Consider the following 18837-nt stretch of genomic DNA (forward strand, 5'->3'; position numbering starts at 1 on the left):
AAACCAGGTGAGGAACAATCAGAGAAAAGGTATAATAGAAACAAGTGCAGCAATTCTGCATTTATCACCCACTCCTGGTTTTGGCTCCCACCCCTGAGGAAAAATACTGACCAAATACTGATAGTGGGGCCGTGGCCTTACAGACAGAATCAGCATGATCTCCTCTACAGGAAACTGTAACAGGGAATAGTTATAATGCACAAAGCACCAGAACAGCAGCCCTCATAATACAGATTATCCCCTGCTCCCCAGGATGGATGGACGGAGAGATACAAAATAAAACGGCAGCACTCTATAAGCGCTAAGACATATGCAAACATTGAATATATGAAATTTACTGCCATATAGAATATGGAGTAGAAATTTCAAGGGCAGGTAGGATCCAGCACCAACTTAAAACAGCCTTCGGCTGATGGGAGGAGTGCAGTCAGAAAAGGAGGCAGTCACAACCTTCTTTACATTGGTAAATTGGTGCTGGATCCTACCTGCCCTTGAAATTTGTAAGCTTTTAGCCCTGCAGAGGCATGATTAAAAAAAAAAATTATTAGGCTAGGGTTCCATCAAAGAAAGATACGCCTTGTCATGGCTGACGGGCGCTCATCAATTAGCCAATTTGTGCACTAAGTACCTTCATTTTTATAACTATATTCTACATGGCAGTAATGCATTTCAAACTTCATATATTCAATGCTTGCATATCGTAGCGCTTAGATAGCTGCCGAATTATTTTGTTTGTATATTATGCAGTCATGGCTACTTGCAGCTGTTCACACTTGCTTTATTCTGTTCAGAGGTGATAGATGGATATGTATTCCTATAATAGAGGGTTTACAGCTGGATGTATGTACAAGTATATACACCCTGCTGTATACATGCAGATAACAAGGGGGGCAGTGAGTGCAGCAGCATGCACAGGAACAGCATGATTGGTGTTGCTGCAAGGTACAGCAAGTGATTGACTGCAGTGGTCACCTAAACGTAGTGAGAGCAGAAAATACATTGAGCAATGGATTACCAGGGAAATATCAAAATGGGAGCACAATGAGGTCAGGAAGGTAATCATTACTTCTCTTATTATTTTACATCATTCCGAGCAGAGTTTGTTTGTTTTTTGTTCTTAAACTAGATGGTTACTTTTAGTTTGTACTTGCGGATTTTGTTGCAGATTCTCAGGCGATGAGCAACAAAATCCTCAATAATACATTACCAGCAAATGTGATTGTGGATTATCACCATTGATATCAACTGAGAAAATCCAGAGCAATTATGTTCATAGGTGACAGGAACTGGCATGTTGTCACATAAAGCTGCTCTACAAGCATGAATGTGGCTGAGATTTTGTAAACCCCCCTCGCTCAGTATAACGCTGCAGATATTCGCCCTCTTACCACCATTTTTGTGAGTGCGGATAGATCTGAGCTGTTCATTCTCTCCTTTTCAATCTATAATCTGGTATAACTTGTGGCATTGTGCCATTTACCGATGCCCGTGTCCAGTTACTGATGTACACCTTTCGTTTCCTTACGCCAGGCAAACTGCAAACCAATAGTTACACCTGGCATTAAAGGGATTGTCCACTACTTGGACAATACCTTCTTGATTCAAATGTTTGGCCCCCAATAAAATAATAAAGTCTATACTCCCCTCTCGTGCTGGCACCATTCCAGCGGTGTTGGCACTCGCGGATCCCGGGGCTCCTGTGTTGTTGTGACAAGTGACGCTGGTGCCCAATCAGCACTTGCATCACTGTCCCCGCCTTCGGACAAATCGAACATGAAGAGGAAGTCCAGGCTGCAGCCCATCTCTGACTTCCTCTTCATGCGCAATTCGACAGAGACGCAAGTGCTAATTGGGCGCCGGCGTCACGTGTCACCACAACCGCACGGGAGTCCCGGGGCGAGCGAGTGTGACACAGTGGGAACCGCGCCGGCACGGGAGGCGAATATAGGCTTTATTATTTTATGGGGGCCAAGCGTGGGGAATGAGAAGGCATTGTCCAAGTAGTGGACAACTTCTTTAATAAAGCTTTCTTCCATTCCTCTTAGCAGCACCTGTTTTTCCAGAATCATTTCAAGACTAAAGAAAGGCACAACTAGAATTCTAAGCGTTAGCTTCCATCTCGCGGAGTGTAATACAATGGACTTTAGCCGACATTGCACTATGACCCAATAGTGAAGTAAAATCCCAATATAAAGTCTTATCAAACAGTCTGATACCGGCTGGACTTTGCCTGCGAGCACATACTGCATGCTTGTCCCTGCAGATTAAGGGTCACACAGAAGAGACAAACAACTAGAAATATGCATTATTCCTACCTACAACAGAGGCTCCTCTTTCTGCAAAAGCCAGGGCATACGCCTTCCCCAAACCTGAAAGAAAGACCGTCATATTAGAGTGGAATAAAGTAATAAGTGACATTCAATATACGCGGGCAGACAACTCAGCAACCACATTGTCAACTCCTACAACTCCTTACACTCGGCTGTTACCCTGATTGTCATAGGTAAGTTTAGAAATGCATAGAGAGGCCCAAATGCTTCCAAAAAAAAAGAAAAAAAATTCTAAATTTCCACGTGCGTGTAAAAGTCCAGCTACAGACCTGCTGGAAATCTCCCAATCCGCAACAGCATTGTTTTTTCTGTCAATTTCACAAACAAAAAGTAGAAAAAAATTGTAAAACCAAAAAACAAAACTTTGCCCTTTCTGAGCTGCTGCTCTACACTGGTGCACATACATTAGTATCATCAGATTAAATATTATCCCATCTCTTAAAGGGGTATTCCCATCTCTAAGATCCTATCCAGTTATGTAGTAGGTGTAAAAATAATATTAGCAAATACCTCCAATTAGAAATGTAGTAGAATTCCGATTTGCTATGTCGCTTACCCCATGTGCAGGGCATTGCAGTAGCTTAGATAGCCAGATATCCATAGTTACAACCACAAACAGGCAGCTGTCACTATATGAGTGGTCGCAACCAGGGATACCCAAGCTACTGTAATGCCCTGCACATGGGGTAAGCAACATAGAAAATCAGAAGAACTATATTACATTTCTAATTGGAGGTATTTGCTAATATTATTATACCTACTACATGTTGGAATAGAATCTTGGAGGTAGAATACCCCTTTAAAGGGAAATAGAAATTTTAAATTATACTGTCGATAAACCATTCTGAATCTTGAAAAATGGGCACTGTTGCCTCCCAGACTGAAAAATGTAGGCACCAAATCGTTTTCCTGTTACCAAATCAAAGAACGGGTTTACTCAGAAAATAAAAAAATTACGAAGGGGCATGCTTGGGGAAAATAAAAATTCCCAGGAAAATGAGTTCTTTAGTAAGAATAAAAATGTTTTAAATTAGTTTTTCTTTCAGCATTACTCAAGTACCATTCACCATATTTTCAGACTATAGGACATACCCCAGGCTTAGACACCAGAAAAAAGGAAAAAAAAAAAACACATTTCATACTAAGTAAAACTTGCTTGGTGGTGTAAAGAAGTGTAGATGTCAATATCACTAATGTTAATGCATGAGGTAATAGATTCCTGTTAGTGTGTCTCTGCATCATGTGCATATTACACTCAATGCTTTAGGCAATGTGCGCACGTTAAGATTTTGATTGCAGAAATATCTGCAGCGTTTCTGAATCTCTTGGTAGGGAAAACGTTGCAGAAAAAAACGTGCGTTTTGCCGCGATTTTGATGCGTTTTTGTACAGCAATGAATGCTTTTTGGAGCTAAATAAAGATATTTGAAAAAAGAAACGTGTGACATCACTTTAACCCTTGGATTACTATCAGACCTGGGGTGAGTATATTGGTTAATTTAAAAGATTAAATAATGTGTCGTGTGTGTTGTAATTCAAATAAATAAACATACACACACAAAGTAACACTTTAACTCTTTACTTTAATTATGTTTAGAAATGAAAAGTTCTGATTGACATCTTGTCATCACCAAACAAAAGGGCTAGGTGTCAGCTAAACCAATCTCATTAGCATTCCTATTCATTTAATTTCTGGGGCAGCTGAGAGCTGCTATTTTTAGCCTTGGAAGGTGCTATTAGGCAACCATGTTCCCTGGCTATTAATAACAGCTCACAGCTGTTTGTTTAGCCGCATTGTCCCAACGATCAGCATCTAGCAGCGCTTTGGAGGCAGTATATTTTAGCTGCATCCAAAACGCTGTGTTCTAATGCCGCATGTTTGTTGTCAATACATGCGGATCCACCACATGTAACGACACTTCAATCGGTCAAAATCTGCAGAGGAGACTGGCGTCTCCACTACAGAAATTGACATGCTGCGGGTGAGTTTGGGTACGTGCCCACGATCAGGAGCTGCTGCATGTTTATACAGCGTCAAACCTGCAGCGTCCAGATGTTACAGCATAGTGGTCTATAAGACACCCGCCATTACTAACCCCGTAGTAAGGTTTACAACGCTTTTACAATAAAGACACGGCCAAAATAAAGTATTTCATTGAAATAAAATTACACATAGTAACGTAGGTTGAATAAAGACCTAGGTCCATCAAGTTCAACCTTTCTCACCCAATTGTACTCCCTACACTAACTTACTGGGACCTAGGCCTCACGGTTTTAATAATTTATTATTCGCCTAATCCCCAAAGCCTTAGTCTCCTGTAAAAAAAAAAAAAAAAAAAAAAAAAAAAAAAACACAACCATATCCCTCACCTCTCCACCTTCATGATGTAATCTAAACGCCCCACAGCGATCCGGGTCACTTCTACAGCAGCCACATCAGTCACTGATGTGACTGCTGTAGAAGACAGCACTGTACACTGACAGGAGTGTAATCAGTCCTGTCAGTGTACATCGCTGTGCTGCTGGCTGAGTTCACCTGAGTTCATCAGCTGAAGATCAGCTGATCATCTCTGGTGACCTCATTTACTGCATCAGTGTTGGGTGGGAATATTCCCACACAGCACTGGTGCCGTAAAGTGAGATCCCGGAACTGGTCAGCTGATCTCCAGTGAACTAAGCCGGCAGCGCAGCAATGTACACTGCAGGGAGTGAGCGCGCTCCCGTCAGTGTACCGCCGGGTGATCGGGTCGCCGGGGGACATCGGGAGGACGGCGTACAGGTGAGAATAAGGTGTTTTTATTTTAATGTAGATTTTTATTTATTTTGCTTTAACACCGCGCACAGACGCCGGCTTGGCTGAGGAGACTACTTCTCCCCTCAGCCGCGCTACTCTCGCTGTTATCAGCGGCAGTCTGTACCGGGTACCATTCTTTTGCGGCGTTTTTGACTCATTGACTTGAAGTGAGTCAGTCAAATACGTAGCAAATTCGCAGATATATTTATACCTGCGGGTTTGTTGTGGTTCAATTGACCTCAAAGGGTGGGAAACGCTGCAGAAACGCTCCAAATAATGGACATGCTGCGGATTTAAAAGCAATAACAATCCTGAGAGAAAATTCCAGATCATGTGCTCAGCACATAAGGATTGTCATTGCATTAGCTGGCAGACGGACTACCTAGCGTTTTTGGTGCATTTCCGAGCGGAAAAAACACAGCAAAAACGCACAGTGTGCACATAGCCTTACATAATGTACACTCTCTGCAGTACACACATACACAACACTGCTACATGCATTCTCAGCCCAGCTATGTAACATACACACACAACTCTGCTACATACACAAATGATGTGTCAGTGTTGTTCTCATCGATCAGAGGAAGCTACCTCCGGACAAAGAGACGCACACACTTTTTAGCAAGTTTTTTTTTCTTGCTACAAGAGTGCCTTGTAGTCCAAAAAATATGGTATATTAGTTATTTACTGAAGTAATAATACCTAATCAGGATTATTTATATCTTAGCATTATATACAACTTTTTTGTTTTCAATATATAAACAAGTGCTGTGTTTTTTTTTGCTTTTCTGTCTGAATTGATATTTTAAACTATAATGTAGTGTTGAATCTATATGCCAGTACGTGAGTTTGTACACTAATAGCAAACAAGTTGTTAGGGTATAATTACTTATATGTGCCCTAACAAGAAGGGATACGGTCAGACAATACTGAAGTCCTTTTAATTGAGGATAGGTGATATGGCTAAAAATAGCATTTTTAATTATTTAATAATTTTCATTATGGTGTAGCAAAGCCAGGTAGCCTAGAGTTAAATCCTGGCTCTACAGGCTCAGATTGCTGTTGTGTTTGACCGGATTGGGACTAGCACAGCCGTGTATGAGTAACCAGGGTCTATGCTGGTTTAGTTAGTGCCTGGAAAAGACTAGGGATTTATGTTTTTGTTTGGTACTGTGCAACCTGTGAAAAATATACATCACATTGTGTGAACGCTACCTACTGCCTTCCTGAGAGCTTGAATCCCTACAACTGGTGGGTGAAATGCAGGTGTGAAGTCCCAGAGAGCATAGGAGATTGCAGTGTAAAGTTTGGATGTCCTGGGTAAAGGCAGCAACAGCATTGTGAGCAGTCTGAAAGCTTGGAGGAGCTTGTTAAGCAATAAGTCCAGCAGCAGCAGGCCCAACAGGAAACCAACAATCTCCTGACACAGCAGTTACAGCAGATTCAGCATCAGATAGCTCTCTTGGCAGAAATGGTCCAGGACAAGGAGATGGCACCACCCAACAGCCAAACTGAAGTTGTCCGGGTGAGTCGAACAGTATGGGAGGCACTGCAGAAGATGATTCTTGAGGATGACTTTGAGGCTTTCCTGACTGTCTTTGCAGGGTGGCAGACAGGGAGAAACTGCCCCTAAAGCAATGGGCAGAGGTTCTTGTTCAATACCTTACTGGAGAACAGCAGAAAGTGTACTATGACCTTACCCTGCAGGATGCCAAAGAGTACGGCAAGCTGAAAGCGGAGATTCGGGCACATTTGGGGGTAACCTAGTTTATCAGGTGGCAAAAGAAACACCTCTGGCACTACCAAAGGGACAAGCCTGACCGGTCCCAGATGTTTGACCTGTTACACCTAGTCCAGAAATGACTGCAGTCTGAGACCTGCTCTCTGGCACAAATGGTGGAAACAGTGGTACTGGACATATTTGTACACTCACTACCTAAATCCATACAAAACTGGATTGCCCAGGGAGATCCACAGAATGTAGATGACCTAGGGAGCCTGGTGGAAAGACACTTGGCTGTGGAGAACTCCCCGAACAGTCAAGGGAGCCTGAGGTCACATTTCAGGGATACCCAAAAGAAGAGGCCCAAGGTCCCAGGAGGGGTCATAGCCAGGTTAAAGGGGTACATCTTGTCTGTTGGAGGTGTCGTGCCCTGGTCATATATCAGCCAATTGTCCCTTGACCTCGGAGCTGATGGACTGTGGCATGGGTCAGCGCTACTACTACTTCACCTACCCTGCCTGCAGTAATGTTCCTCATCCTGAAGAGGGGCCTCAAGAATGTCAGGTGACTGAACAGTGTCCAAGTGACGGGACTTCTGGACTCAGGGGCTTTGGTGACCCTGGCAAGGGCCACACTTCCACATGTTCTAGTCCCTGGGAAGAGTGTGAGGGTAACATGTATCCATGGAGATGCCAAGAACTATCACATGGCCCAGGTCGACATATGCAGACACTGGTTCTGTGTCACAACAAGTGGGAGTGGTCAACGACTTGTGATCACAACATTTCCTGATGAAGATAAGTGAACATATATTGGGGCGCTCGACTGATGGGTTCACATTGAGCTGAGTATGCTAATTTATTTTTGTTATGCCGTTGGCTGGTCCTCCCAGTTTACATAGGCTGGGATTTCTTTCTGATATTTAGTATAGCTTGGGCATTTTCTTGGTCCTTATATCTAGTGGCACTTGGCAGTTGACTTTATTATGGAAACCCGAAGGGATCTATTTACCCTAGTCTTTTGAAGTATATACACTGTTACCATACAATTATTTGTATTATATAGCTCATGTGTTATTTATTTAAGACCCATCATTCATTTTCTATGATATTCCTTGCTGTAGGTTATTATTTTATACAGGTGTATATTTTTTAATTGTATTCAATAAAAAGATTTATTTTATTATGTAAATTTTGTCACACTCTTTGAACTAACCTGCCACTTAGTTCCTTTACATTATTAATAATGATCAGTTGTGTTGTGGGACTAAACTAAAGGAACAGGTAAAAGAGGCCCAAGAGGAAAAGGGGGGTTTGTAGCAAAGCCGGGTAGGCTAGAGTTAAATCATAGCTCTACAGGCACCATGTTATAAAGCAGATGAATCGTTTTCCAGGAAACGATTCAGTATAACCTGTGCTTTCATCATTTAATCCTCTGCTCTTTCTGGGATTTTTGGTCCAGTGGGCGGTCCTACCAGTGACTGACAGTTTTCTTTGTATAAGAGTGCTTACACTAATAGATATCAGTCACTGATAGGCCTCCCACTGGACTGGAAATCCCAGAAAGAGCTGAGGTTTAAATGATGAAAGCACAGGTTATACTGAATCGTTTCCTGGAAAACTATATATCATCTGCTCAGCTCCCCCTGCTCTATAACATGGTACCTGCAGATTGGACTGCATTTTCATGGTGACAGGTTCCCTTTAAAGGGAACCTGCTATATACCCTGCCTGATCAGCCCTGTACTGTGTTTGACACGATGGTGTTGGAACTTTGGGTGCTAACCAGGTCCCTAGAACAAGGGGCTCCCTAGTCTATCCCTGGCCCCCGGATTACTCCTGAAGGTGGAGACGCCGGTTTCTTGAACCTTGCTATGCTCCTATATTTACCCTGATCTGTGTGTCCCCCACCCAGGGAGGTGGGAAGTTGAAGTGTATAGGAACACACTAATCAGATAAACAAACAATTGAAGATGGCCAGGGATAAATGAAAATACCAACCATACAAAATACACACACCAAACAGAGTGAGACACAGGAGAGATTAAAAAAGGAGAAGCCAAATAAGAGACGATGAGGATGTGCACACAGACAAAACTCCAAGAAAATCTCTTGAACAATCTCCAAACGCTATATATTCCAACCACAAACTACACCTCACTCCTGAACCGGGAAGTAAGACCTAACACTGGCAATCCCTAAGTGTCAGAGGTGAGTATATATAGCAGAAGGGAGTGGCCAACACTGAACAGCTGAGACAATCCAAGTAGGAATGCTCTAGGAGCTTCTACTGAACAGATTAACCCTTTCACTGCTAGCAAGGAAAAAAAACCTGCAATGTTTAATACGATCGTGAAATACTTCTAACCAGTGCAGGAGTATGTGAAACCATACCATGTGAGAATGAGTAAGGGAAATGGTGGGAAGGTGTACGAAAATGTTTGGCCACGCTATGATGCACCGAGGGCCTACCCTTGGTTTGAACAGTCAGTCTGTGCCGACAGAGCCTCTTAAAAGGTGTTATTTCAAGTTTGGAAGTCATCATGGATTCATGGGATAGGGGATAACTAACTGATCGCTTGGGATCTGACTCCTGCTGGTAAAGCCCTGCTTGTTGGGATCGATGGGAGTCTCAGCAGTTGAACCACCAGCGATTGGAACTTTCCGAGCGCTTCCTCTGAACGGAGCGGTGGTTGTCAAAGCACTGTTGAGCTGCTCTTGGGCACTCACCTAAGGCTATGTTCACACTAGCCGTTTCTTCAGCAACAAAACTTGATCTCTTGGCAGGAAAGAAGCAGCATCAAAAACACAGGTTTTGATGTGTTTTTGGTGCGTTTTTCAGGATTCCAAAGTTCAGCTTTGCTACCACCATAGAAGCATGAACACAGGTCACCAATGCTAATGCATATGTTCATGAAAACATACACATTACAAATGTAAGCGGGGGGAGGTGAATTGGTCTGGAATACTTTACCTAAGACATTGGCAGACCAATTCAGTTTGTAGGACACGGTTTACTTTCACACTATGGTCTGCCATTGGGTTGATCAGGCAATGTTCAATGTCACACCTCCCTGCCTGTGCCACAGGTATTGTTTAATCTCACACCTTGGGCGGCCAATGTTTACTGTTTACGTATCACTAATTTAATTAAACTTTCCTAATCCAAACTGCCATCTCAGGTGACCAAGACGGTAAAGTTGGCAAAAATCACAAAAATAATGGGTTTCACATACTGCAGTACTAGCTTTTTTTCACTAAAAACACAGCATAACGTTCATACTAGGCTTTTTTGCACCACCCATTGCTTTCAATGGGTGAAAAACACTGAAAAAATGCTGAAAGAAGTGACATGCTCTATTCTGAAAAAAAAACATGCAAAGCACAAAATACTGAGGACACAAAAAACAATGTGTGTGCATGAGATTTCTGGAATCTCGGGAGTTTGCTGGTACTGTAAAACGCAACTGAAAATTTGCATAAAAACGCTGAAAAAATGCCTAGTGTGAACATATCCTAAGGCTATGTGCACACGAAGCGGTTTTGATGCGTTTTCGTGGTGGTTTTCCCGCCGCAGAAACGCTTGTTAATAGGTCTGCCAGGTATAGCAATGGTAATCCTGATGTGCTGTGCACATGATGCGGATATTTCCGCTCCGAATTCGCATTGCGTTAAAAACAGCAGCATGACCATTGTTTGGGTGTTTCCGCCGCGAATTTGCGCTCATTGACTTGCAATGAATCGCAGCAAACCCGCAGGTATAATATCTATTACTTGCGGATTTGCTGTGTTTTAATTAAAGCCAATGGCTGCGAATTTGCGGCGGAAACGCGCTGCGGGTGGTACACAGTTTCGGGAGAGGAGGACTACAACTCCTCTCATCCGACCACCACCCCTCGCGCTGATAAAAGCGAGAGCGGCGTGGCTGGGAGGAGCAGTAGTCTGCTCTGCCCAGCCTGCGTGCCAGCGGTAAAAAAAAAAGAAAGAAAAAGTAAAAAAAAAAATCCTCGATCACCTGACCGGCGCCCCCCAGTGTCCTCATGGTCCCCGGCGGCAATGCGCTGCTCCCGACAACCGGTGATATACTGTGGAGACCAGGCTCGCTCCCAGCAGTATGCTGAGCTGCCAGGACCTGGGTTGACGTCAGCGATCAGCTGATGCTCACGTGACCTCTCCAGGGAGCATTCGATGGTGAGCTAACGGGGGCTCATCAGCTGATGAACCCCAGTGACCTTCTGCAGCCTGTATACCGACAGGGGTGATTTTACACCCCTGTCAGTATACATTGCTGTATTCTACAGCTGTGACATCAGGGATGGCTGATGTCACTGCTGTAGAAGTGACCCAGATCGCCGTGGGACACTGGTTGGCGGTGATCGTGGACTACGTCGTTGACGGCAGACAGGTGAGGGATATGGTTGTTTGTTATTTTACGTTTTTGTCAGAAGGTCGATGGCTTCGCGGACGGAGTGTAATAAAAAAAATTGTAGAACAGTGTGTGTTTATTATTTCACTAAAATACTTTATTCTGGCTGTGTCTTTTATTAAAAAAGCGGCGACCACTTTACTACGCAGTTAGTAATGGGGGCGTCTTGTAGACGCCCTCCATTACTAACCTGGGCTTCACGTCAGCCGCCAATCCAAGGCTGACGTAAACCCCAACCCCATTACCCCACTCGCCACCGCTACAGGGCAGTGGGAAGAGCGAAGGCTAAGCGGCAGATTTGTCACATTATGGATGCGCCATTTCTGGGACTGCTGAGGGTTGATAATAGCTGCGGAGGGGGCTAGTATTCATGGCCCTTCCCTGGCTAGTAATATCAGCCCGCAGCAGTCTAGTTTAGCCTTTGCTGGTTAGATTTTATAGGGGGACCCAATGTCAACTTTTTTCTGGGATCCCCCTGTAATCTAGCCAGTAAAGGCTGTGGGCTGCTATTACTAGCCAGGGAACATTGTTGGCTAATGGCCCCTTCCACAGCTACTAATATCAGCCCCCAGCGGTCGGCTTTCCCTCTGCTGGTTATAAAAATGATGCGGGAGCCTACGCCATGTTTTTTTTTTTTAGGCTCTGTGCCCATATCCTAAGAATGAATGGAGCAGCAGTGCACACGATTGACCTCTGCTCCATTCACAGCTCCTTTTTTTGGGATCTGTGGAGGTCCCAGCGATCAGACCACCAGCCAATGATCGGGAAGTTATCCCCTATCCCGTGGTAACTTCCAAACTTGATAATACCCCTTTAACTCTAGTGACAAGTTACCCATTAAACAGAGCACAAGGAGAGCTGCCATTAACCCCTCAGTGCCCTAGATAACCAGGGGTGATAAATAATAAGCTATATGGCTGTGTCATGTCACCTTTGTAGTTTGCTCTTTGGCCGATCACCCGCACTGATAACCGCAGCCATCCTGCCCTTTACCCCCAACACCTCTCATACACAAGGTAGTCTCTCTACATCAGGGGTCTGCAGCTCGTGGACCCCCAGTAGTGAGGAGGCTGCAATGCCCAGCACGTACAGTCTGACAGAACATGATGAGAGTAGTAGTTCCACAAGAACTGACAATCCAGAAGTTGCACAGACAGAACCGCCCGCTGTGAACAGTACGTACAACACATAGAAGTGTAAAGCTGCGCTCACCTCCCCCGGCTCCAGTCACCAGCACCACCCGACCATCAAAGCGCAAAGAAGCCATCTCGCCTGCAGAAACGTCAACTGTGACAGCGAAAGTCACCGGGATAGAGCGGCTGGAGAGGAGCGTACCAAGCCTCGGTCTGAGAGTCTGGGCGGGGCTACAAGGGAAACGTATAATGATTGGCTGTCTGGTGCATAAGGGGCGTTATCATGTGTAACCCGGAGGCAGCACTGTGACCCTTTCTAGCCTGGTGAGAGATGATTACCTGCTTGTTCAGATAAGGGAGTGACAGACACGCAGCTCTTCAGTATTACAGGTGTCTCTGGGAAAATAAATATTTCAAAGCAACCAACCAGAGACCATGTTTAATTTTGTCCGGTGCAGTTTGAACGCTGAGAGCTGAGCTGTGATTGGTTACTATGCTGAACTGATTTCAGGGACTGTGTGTGCACATGACATTGGTTTCACACTGACGTCACCTGGAATTCACCTGAAAAAGCGCAGCGAAACCGCCACTAAAAATGAACAAGCACCAAAAATGTAAAAATGTCATGTAACATGTGCAGCCTTCTGGCCGCCACGCCGTTGCCAAACCAACTGCAAAACCGTCGGCGCAGCTGCTTCAGGGACAAGACAACTGTCTTTTTTGTGAAGCGGCTTTACCTATGAAAACCACAGCAAGTCTGCCGGCATCTCAAAGCCACCGTGTGCACGCACCTACTGGAAACAAAAACCTCCCCACAGAACCAGCGCTTCCTGGAGCTGTTTCCACTAGAAAACTCATCATTTCTGAGAGCCTCAAAAAATCCCTGTGTTTCCTGAGGCGTCACTTTCCTGAAGCGGTTTGATGAGGTCTTGGGCTTTGGAGCTCTTGCTTTCTTTCCTGTCGCGTTCTTTGCAGCTTTTTGATTGGAGATTGATTAGCTTGATAAAGTTTTCATCAGGATCCGCTTCAAAGTCACACGCACGGTATTATTTTCAGTCAGGCGTGTCAATAACTCTTCAAGAATAAAAATACTCAAAAAACTTCTTCATGTGAACAGCAACATTCTAACGTCTACATAAAATATCCGTGTGAACATGGCCTTAGTTGGGAACCTTTATTACTGATTGCTTAATTTTGGATGGGGGAAAAAACAAGACATCTTCACAGAATCTGATGGATTGCTCAGGTGATAGACGTATCATCAAGACATCAGGAATTCTCTCACCTGTGCAATACTATGGAAATCCTGAAAACATGGCCTGTGGGAGGCCGTGAGGGCTGGAGTTTGGGGAACACTGGTCGCACCCGTGCCTCTCCTGCCATGGGATAGGAAAGACAGAGAAGGTGTGGTTTAGACCAGGGGCAGACATATTGGTGCAGCCGCACAGGAGCCCAATAGATAAGGGACCACTTCCATCTCCCAAGCAGGTGGGATTGTACATTATGATGAGCTATTGGACTACAAAGGGCCCATATAGTGTTCTTGCACAGGGGCCCACCTCTGTCTGACCACCAATGGTTTAGACGTACCATTGCACTCTCTATGCCTCTGAGGCTGCCATCTTGGAAGCAGTAGAAACACAATGCCGATCTGAGCAGAGGAGACTGCGAGAGGAAAACAGAGGGTGACTATATATGATAAATGTAAACAGTAACGTCCCTTTTCCGACCCAGGGTGGAGGGTCACTTTTAGGATTAAAACACAGGGTTAGGGAACTGAACTGTCTTGACCTTAAATACAGGAGAGCAGCTCTCTACTACTGTAATCACCTTGGAAAACTAATATGTGAACAAACATCTGGAAGCAAATCAGCGTAACAGGTACAGCCTCCCAATAAAGGCACTGGTTTAGCGGTTACATAATACTGTGGCACTGAGCTTGGCGGTTACAGTATTCAACAGAAGCCATCTCTAAAAAAATAATGTCTCAGTAACCACTTCTTTCTAAAAGCACTTCCCCAACCGACCGGGCTAAGTCCAGAGCTGGCCTCAGTGTTTATGTCTGGCTGGAGCCTCAGGACCACATTACTGAGCAGCACCACTCTCACACAAATTGCTACTTGTCTTCCCTCTAAGCTGAACATGCCAAACTCTGGCCCACAAGCTGGTGTTATTTGGCCCGCGACACCAGAGCCACCATCCCTTTTGTGGGGCCATTATTCTTTATGGAGGCCTATGTGGGGCCATTATTCTGTATGGAGGACTATGTGGGGTCCATTATCCTGTATGGAGGACTATGTGGGGACATTATTCTGTATGGAGGACTATGTGGGGGTTCATTATTCTGTATGGAGGACTATGTGGAGCCATTATTCTGTATGGAAGACTATGTGGAGTCCATTCTGTATGGAGGACTATGTGGAGCCATTATACTGTATGGAGGACTATGTGGAGCCATTATACTGTATAGAGGACTATGTGAGGCCCGTTATACTGTATAGAGGACTATGTGAGGCCCGTTATACTGTATAGAGGACTATGTGAGGCCCGTTATTCTGTATGGAGGACTATGTGTGGCCCATTATTATGTACGGAGGACTATGTGAGGCCTATTATTCTGTATGGAGGACTATGTGGGACCATTATTCTGTATGGAGGACTATGTGGGGCCTATTATTCTGTATGGAGGACTATGTGGGCCCATTATTCTGTATGGAGGACTATGTGGGGCCATTATTCTGTATGGAGGACTATGTGGGACCCATTATTCTGTATGGAGGACTATGTAGGGCCCATTATACTGGTTGGCCCACGTCTTTGTCCAAGTTTTTCATTTTGACCCTCTGTGTGTTTGAGTTTCACATCCCTCCTCTATGAGTATGTTCACACTGTGTCTTTTTCAAGTGGTCAAAAATAACCATTTTGAAAGCAGAAGACACTTCAGGAATCTCTCATTTTCTCTAGAGGTTTGTAATCCTAAAGCACCTTTCTTATTTTTTATGGTCCTTTGTTTCCTGAAAACTTTTTTTGATCTTTTTTACCTGCTTTTTTTCATGTTTTTTTGGGCTTCTTGATATGCTCATTCTAAGACATTTTTTTTTAATTGCATTAACCAATGAAGAAGACGCTAGCGTTTTTTAAAGTGAAAATGTTGTAAAGTCCTCCTACCGGAAACTGCCAGAAACTTTACGTTTCTTATTTTTAGCGCTTGGTGTGTTTGTCTTTTGTATACATATGAAAAACAAGACATTTTTACATAGAAATTAATAGGTCCGTTTTTTTTAGCACTTTGCACTTTTTCTGGTGTTATTTGCACAAAAATATATTGGCGAAAGATGCAGTGTGAACATATGCTTAGCTTTGTACTCGGGAAAGAAAACAGTTAAAACAACATGCTAATGAGGATCAATCAGATTAACATATCTGTTGACATTAGTCCCAGACAAGTATCTGCAGGCTGCAGATAAAAACTTGCAGCACAGAGGACGCTGCCCTGTACGATACCAGTAACCTTTGCCTTTCTTATTATAGTACAGAATATGGGACAAAGTTAAACTGTGTGTTAATCTTCAGTTATTAGCGGTGAAGCTCCGAATCTTGTGATGATATCATGTGATCCTGAAGGTTTCCACTAGAATAATAATAATTATGACTCTGTACCCTGTATGTGCAGGCCTGTCTGTGTGTATCATTATGCATCAGCATTGCACTTTAATTCTTTGCAATGGTGCCCTCAGGCTGGAACACATGGCATCATGAGCTTCGTACCGTTCTACCCGCAGGGATTCTGGCAGCATTATAAATCTACCTCTCACTTTATGGTTTCTCCATTTACTGTATTCTCATAATACTACTAGTCTCAAACAAAACCCTGACATCAATAGTACAATACCACCAACACTCAAGTCACAGAAAAGAGATACGTAACCTCCTCACGTCACTGTGTAAGCATAGGTGTGTACCACACCAGCAAAGTAAAAAAAATATATATATTTTTTTAATAAATCATGTAAAAATATGGAAATATGTATTTTTTAACAATAATAAGGGTCCTAAAGAAAACAATGGCTATTTGGCATTTCCTTGCATGGAACAATCTCTCCCAGTGAACACGATGAATGAAGATGCTCTTTATCACTACAAGTAAACACCATAAAAAAAATAAAAAAAAACAGAATTGCTGTTTTATGATTTTTACTTAAAAATGTGAATAAAAAGCACTCAAAAAGTCTCATGAACCCCAAAAACTGGTACCAATAAATACAAATTTATCACTCAGAAATCAAGCCCTGACACGGCTCCGTCGTAAAAAAAAAAATATATAGATAAAATAAAAGTTACAGCATTTACAATATAGCCACACATATAAAATATTTTTATTGTATGTTGTTGTAAATAAAAAAGTGATAAAATACAAATAAACTATTCATACCATCCATAACGTCCCAAAAGGCAGAATCTCTGTGTTTATGTCACGCTTTCTCACAAAAGATGGAATAAAAGTGATAAAAAAATCAAATATACCCCAAAATGGTACAGATAAGGTTAGGACTACATGGCGATTTTGACCACAACAAAGGTCATGTGGCTAAAGTTTGTTATATGTAGTTACTACATCTTAGCGCAATACAAGTGAATTGGGTCGTATTGCGACACCTAGGGTACCGCGACAGGTAAGTCACACAATTTCCAACCTAGTTAGAGTTTTTTGTGACTTTCTTGTACCTTTGCGGTGACAATGCAACCCCATTCACTTGTATTGCACCATGAAGTAGCAGCAACAATCAGCAAACTTTGGCCATGTGACCTGTGCATCCTCAGCTTTAGGGCTTAATCCTACTTGCGATGCAATCGGACAAGTGCAATCCAATAAAAAATCACCCCAATGTTACCCTATGGTGCAGCTCACATCTGCGATTATTTTCTCATGCCGATTTTGCATGCGAAAAAATCGCAGCAAGCTGTGATTGCATCCGCAATTAAGTCTGTGGGTGCGTGTGAAACATCGAACTGCACTCGGATATCACTTGCCGATACCATCAAAAGAGGAGATGGAGAAAGTAATTTCTCCAACTTCTGCACTGCAGTGTTGCGATACACTCATGCGAGAGGACCAGAGTACTGACACTCGGCTCACGCTTGCAGCCTCAGAAAACATTTTTTTCCCATTTTTTAAAGAGTGGGACTCCTAGACTGGTAAAGCCTATGCACTATGTTCAGGGGCTGAAAAACAATTATCCCTAGAGGGTATACATGTGTATATATATGTTAGAGAATTGTAGAGGTTGGCCTCATACACATCCTTAAAAAATTTTGAAGGAGGGCATCATACACACCCTGGGAAAATTAAGAGCTAGGGCTGCCTGATGCTTGATGATCCTCTAAAAATTTGGAGCAACGGCCGCTGGATGACCCTCTAAATATTTGGAGGAGGATCGCATGATGACCCTCTAAAATTTTGGAGCGAAGCTGGCAGGATCAAGCCTTGTCGATGGAATATCCGAGTGATGCGGGGAAGACACTTACTACATTAAAGATGACAACTGTTGCGTGGTCTGAAACCATCAGTGGGTATCTGTAGGTCAGACATCTTGCCCTCACCTGAGCCCAGGTTGCAAACAGAATCAACTTAAAGAGGGAGGGAGCAGTGCCTGCGGCCTGCAAGCCTAAGTTTTGGCTCAAGTGCGTGGACCATCAAAATAAAACAGCACTAATCAAATGGATGAATGGCCTGAATACATCTCTTGTGTGGGATGACTGAAGCTCCTTTTTGTGCCAGTTGTACCCTGAGTGGTCTTGGATCCAGACTCCTTGTTGTTGAACACAGATGGCCAAAGGTTTGGTTTGCCCCTTACCCTTGTTTATTATTCCCCTGCTGGATTTAGGGACTTTGAGTCGTGAGATGATTTTACACCCTTCGCCATGTACTTTGCCCAATCAGCCATGGACTTTGTCCCAATCCCTTTATGGACTTTGCCCAACCAGCCATGGACTTTGTCCCAATCCCTTTATGGACTTTGCCCAACCAGCCATGAACTTTGTAAACCAGCCATGGACTTTGCCCCAATCTCTCCCTGTGGACTTTGTCCCAATCCCTTTATGGACTTTGCCCTTCCTGGACTGTATCCTTGCTAGTGGGCTATTGTTGGGGGGAAAGGGGATGGAGACCAGATGTCCCAACTGGGTTGAAGCATTGTTTAAAATATTTTGGATTCTTTGTTCCGGGGTCCCAACCCAGTGGGACCAGAGTTGTGCCAACACAAAATGGAAAAGTACACTATTTGTCCTCGGGCGAGAGACTGTTATTATTTATGTTTTATGTGTCATAACGCAGCTCTTGTTGATGCTTTTCTATCTTTTGCAATATATTTTTCTTTACATTGTCACCATCGATCTGCAGTACTATTTTTTTAGACAGCACAGTGATGATTTG

At 43.6% G+C, this 18837-nt stretch overlaps 1 protein-coding gene across 2 annotated transcripts in view; it reads right to left on the minus strand.

The window, feature by feature from the left end:
• HSD17B4 (hydroxysteroid 17-beta dehydrogenase 4) overlaps nt 1-12651 on the minus strand; it is a 370026-nt gene extending 357375 nt beyond the window's left edge. The window contains exons 1-2 of one of the 2 annotated variants that reach the window (XM_073676923.1): nt 12484-12651; nt 2316-2369 (exon numbers count right to left, since the gene is read on the minus strand). In XM_073676923.1, coding sequence (XP_073533024.1) covers nt 2316-2369; nt 12484-12538 — 109 coding nt within the window. In that variant the 5' untranslated portion in view covers nt 12539-12651. Of the gene's footprint in view, nt 1-2315; nt 2370-2599; nt 2738-12483 lie in introns of those variants that run through there. The other variant, XM_073676920.1, reaches the window with a different exon arrangement.
• Between the last annotated feature and the right edge of the window lie 6186 nt (nt 12652-18837).

Source organism: Phyllobates terribilis, unplaced genomic scaffold (genome assembly GCF_046119375.1).
Source record: "Phyllobates terribilis strain yellow unplaced genomic scaffold, ASM4611937v1 Scaffold_1__5_contigs__length_1240528914, whole genome shotgun sequence".
NCBI classification, from domain to species: Eukaryota; Metazoa; Chordata; class Amphibia; order Anura; family Dendrobatidae; genus Phyllobates; species Phyllobates terribilis.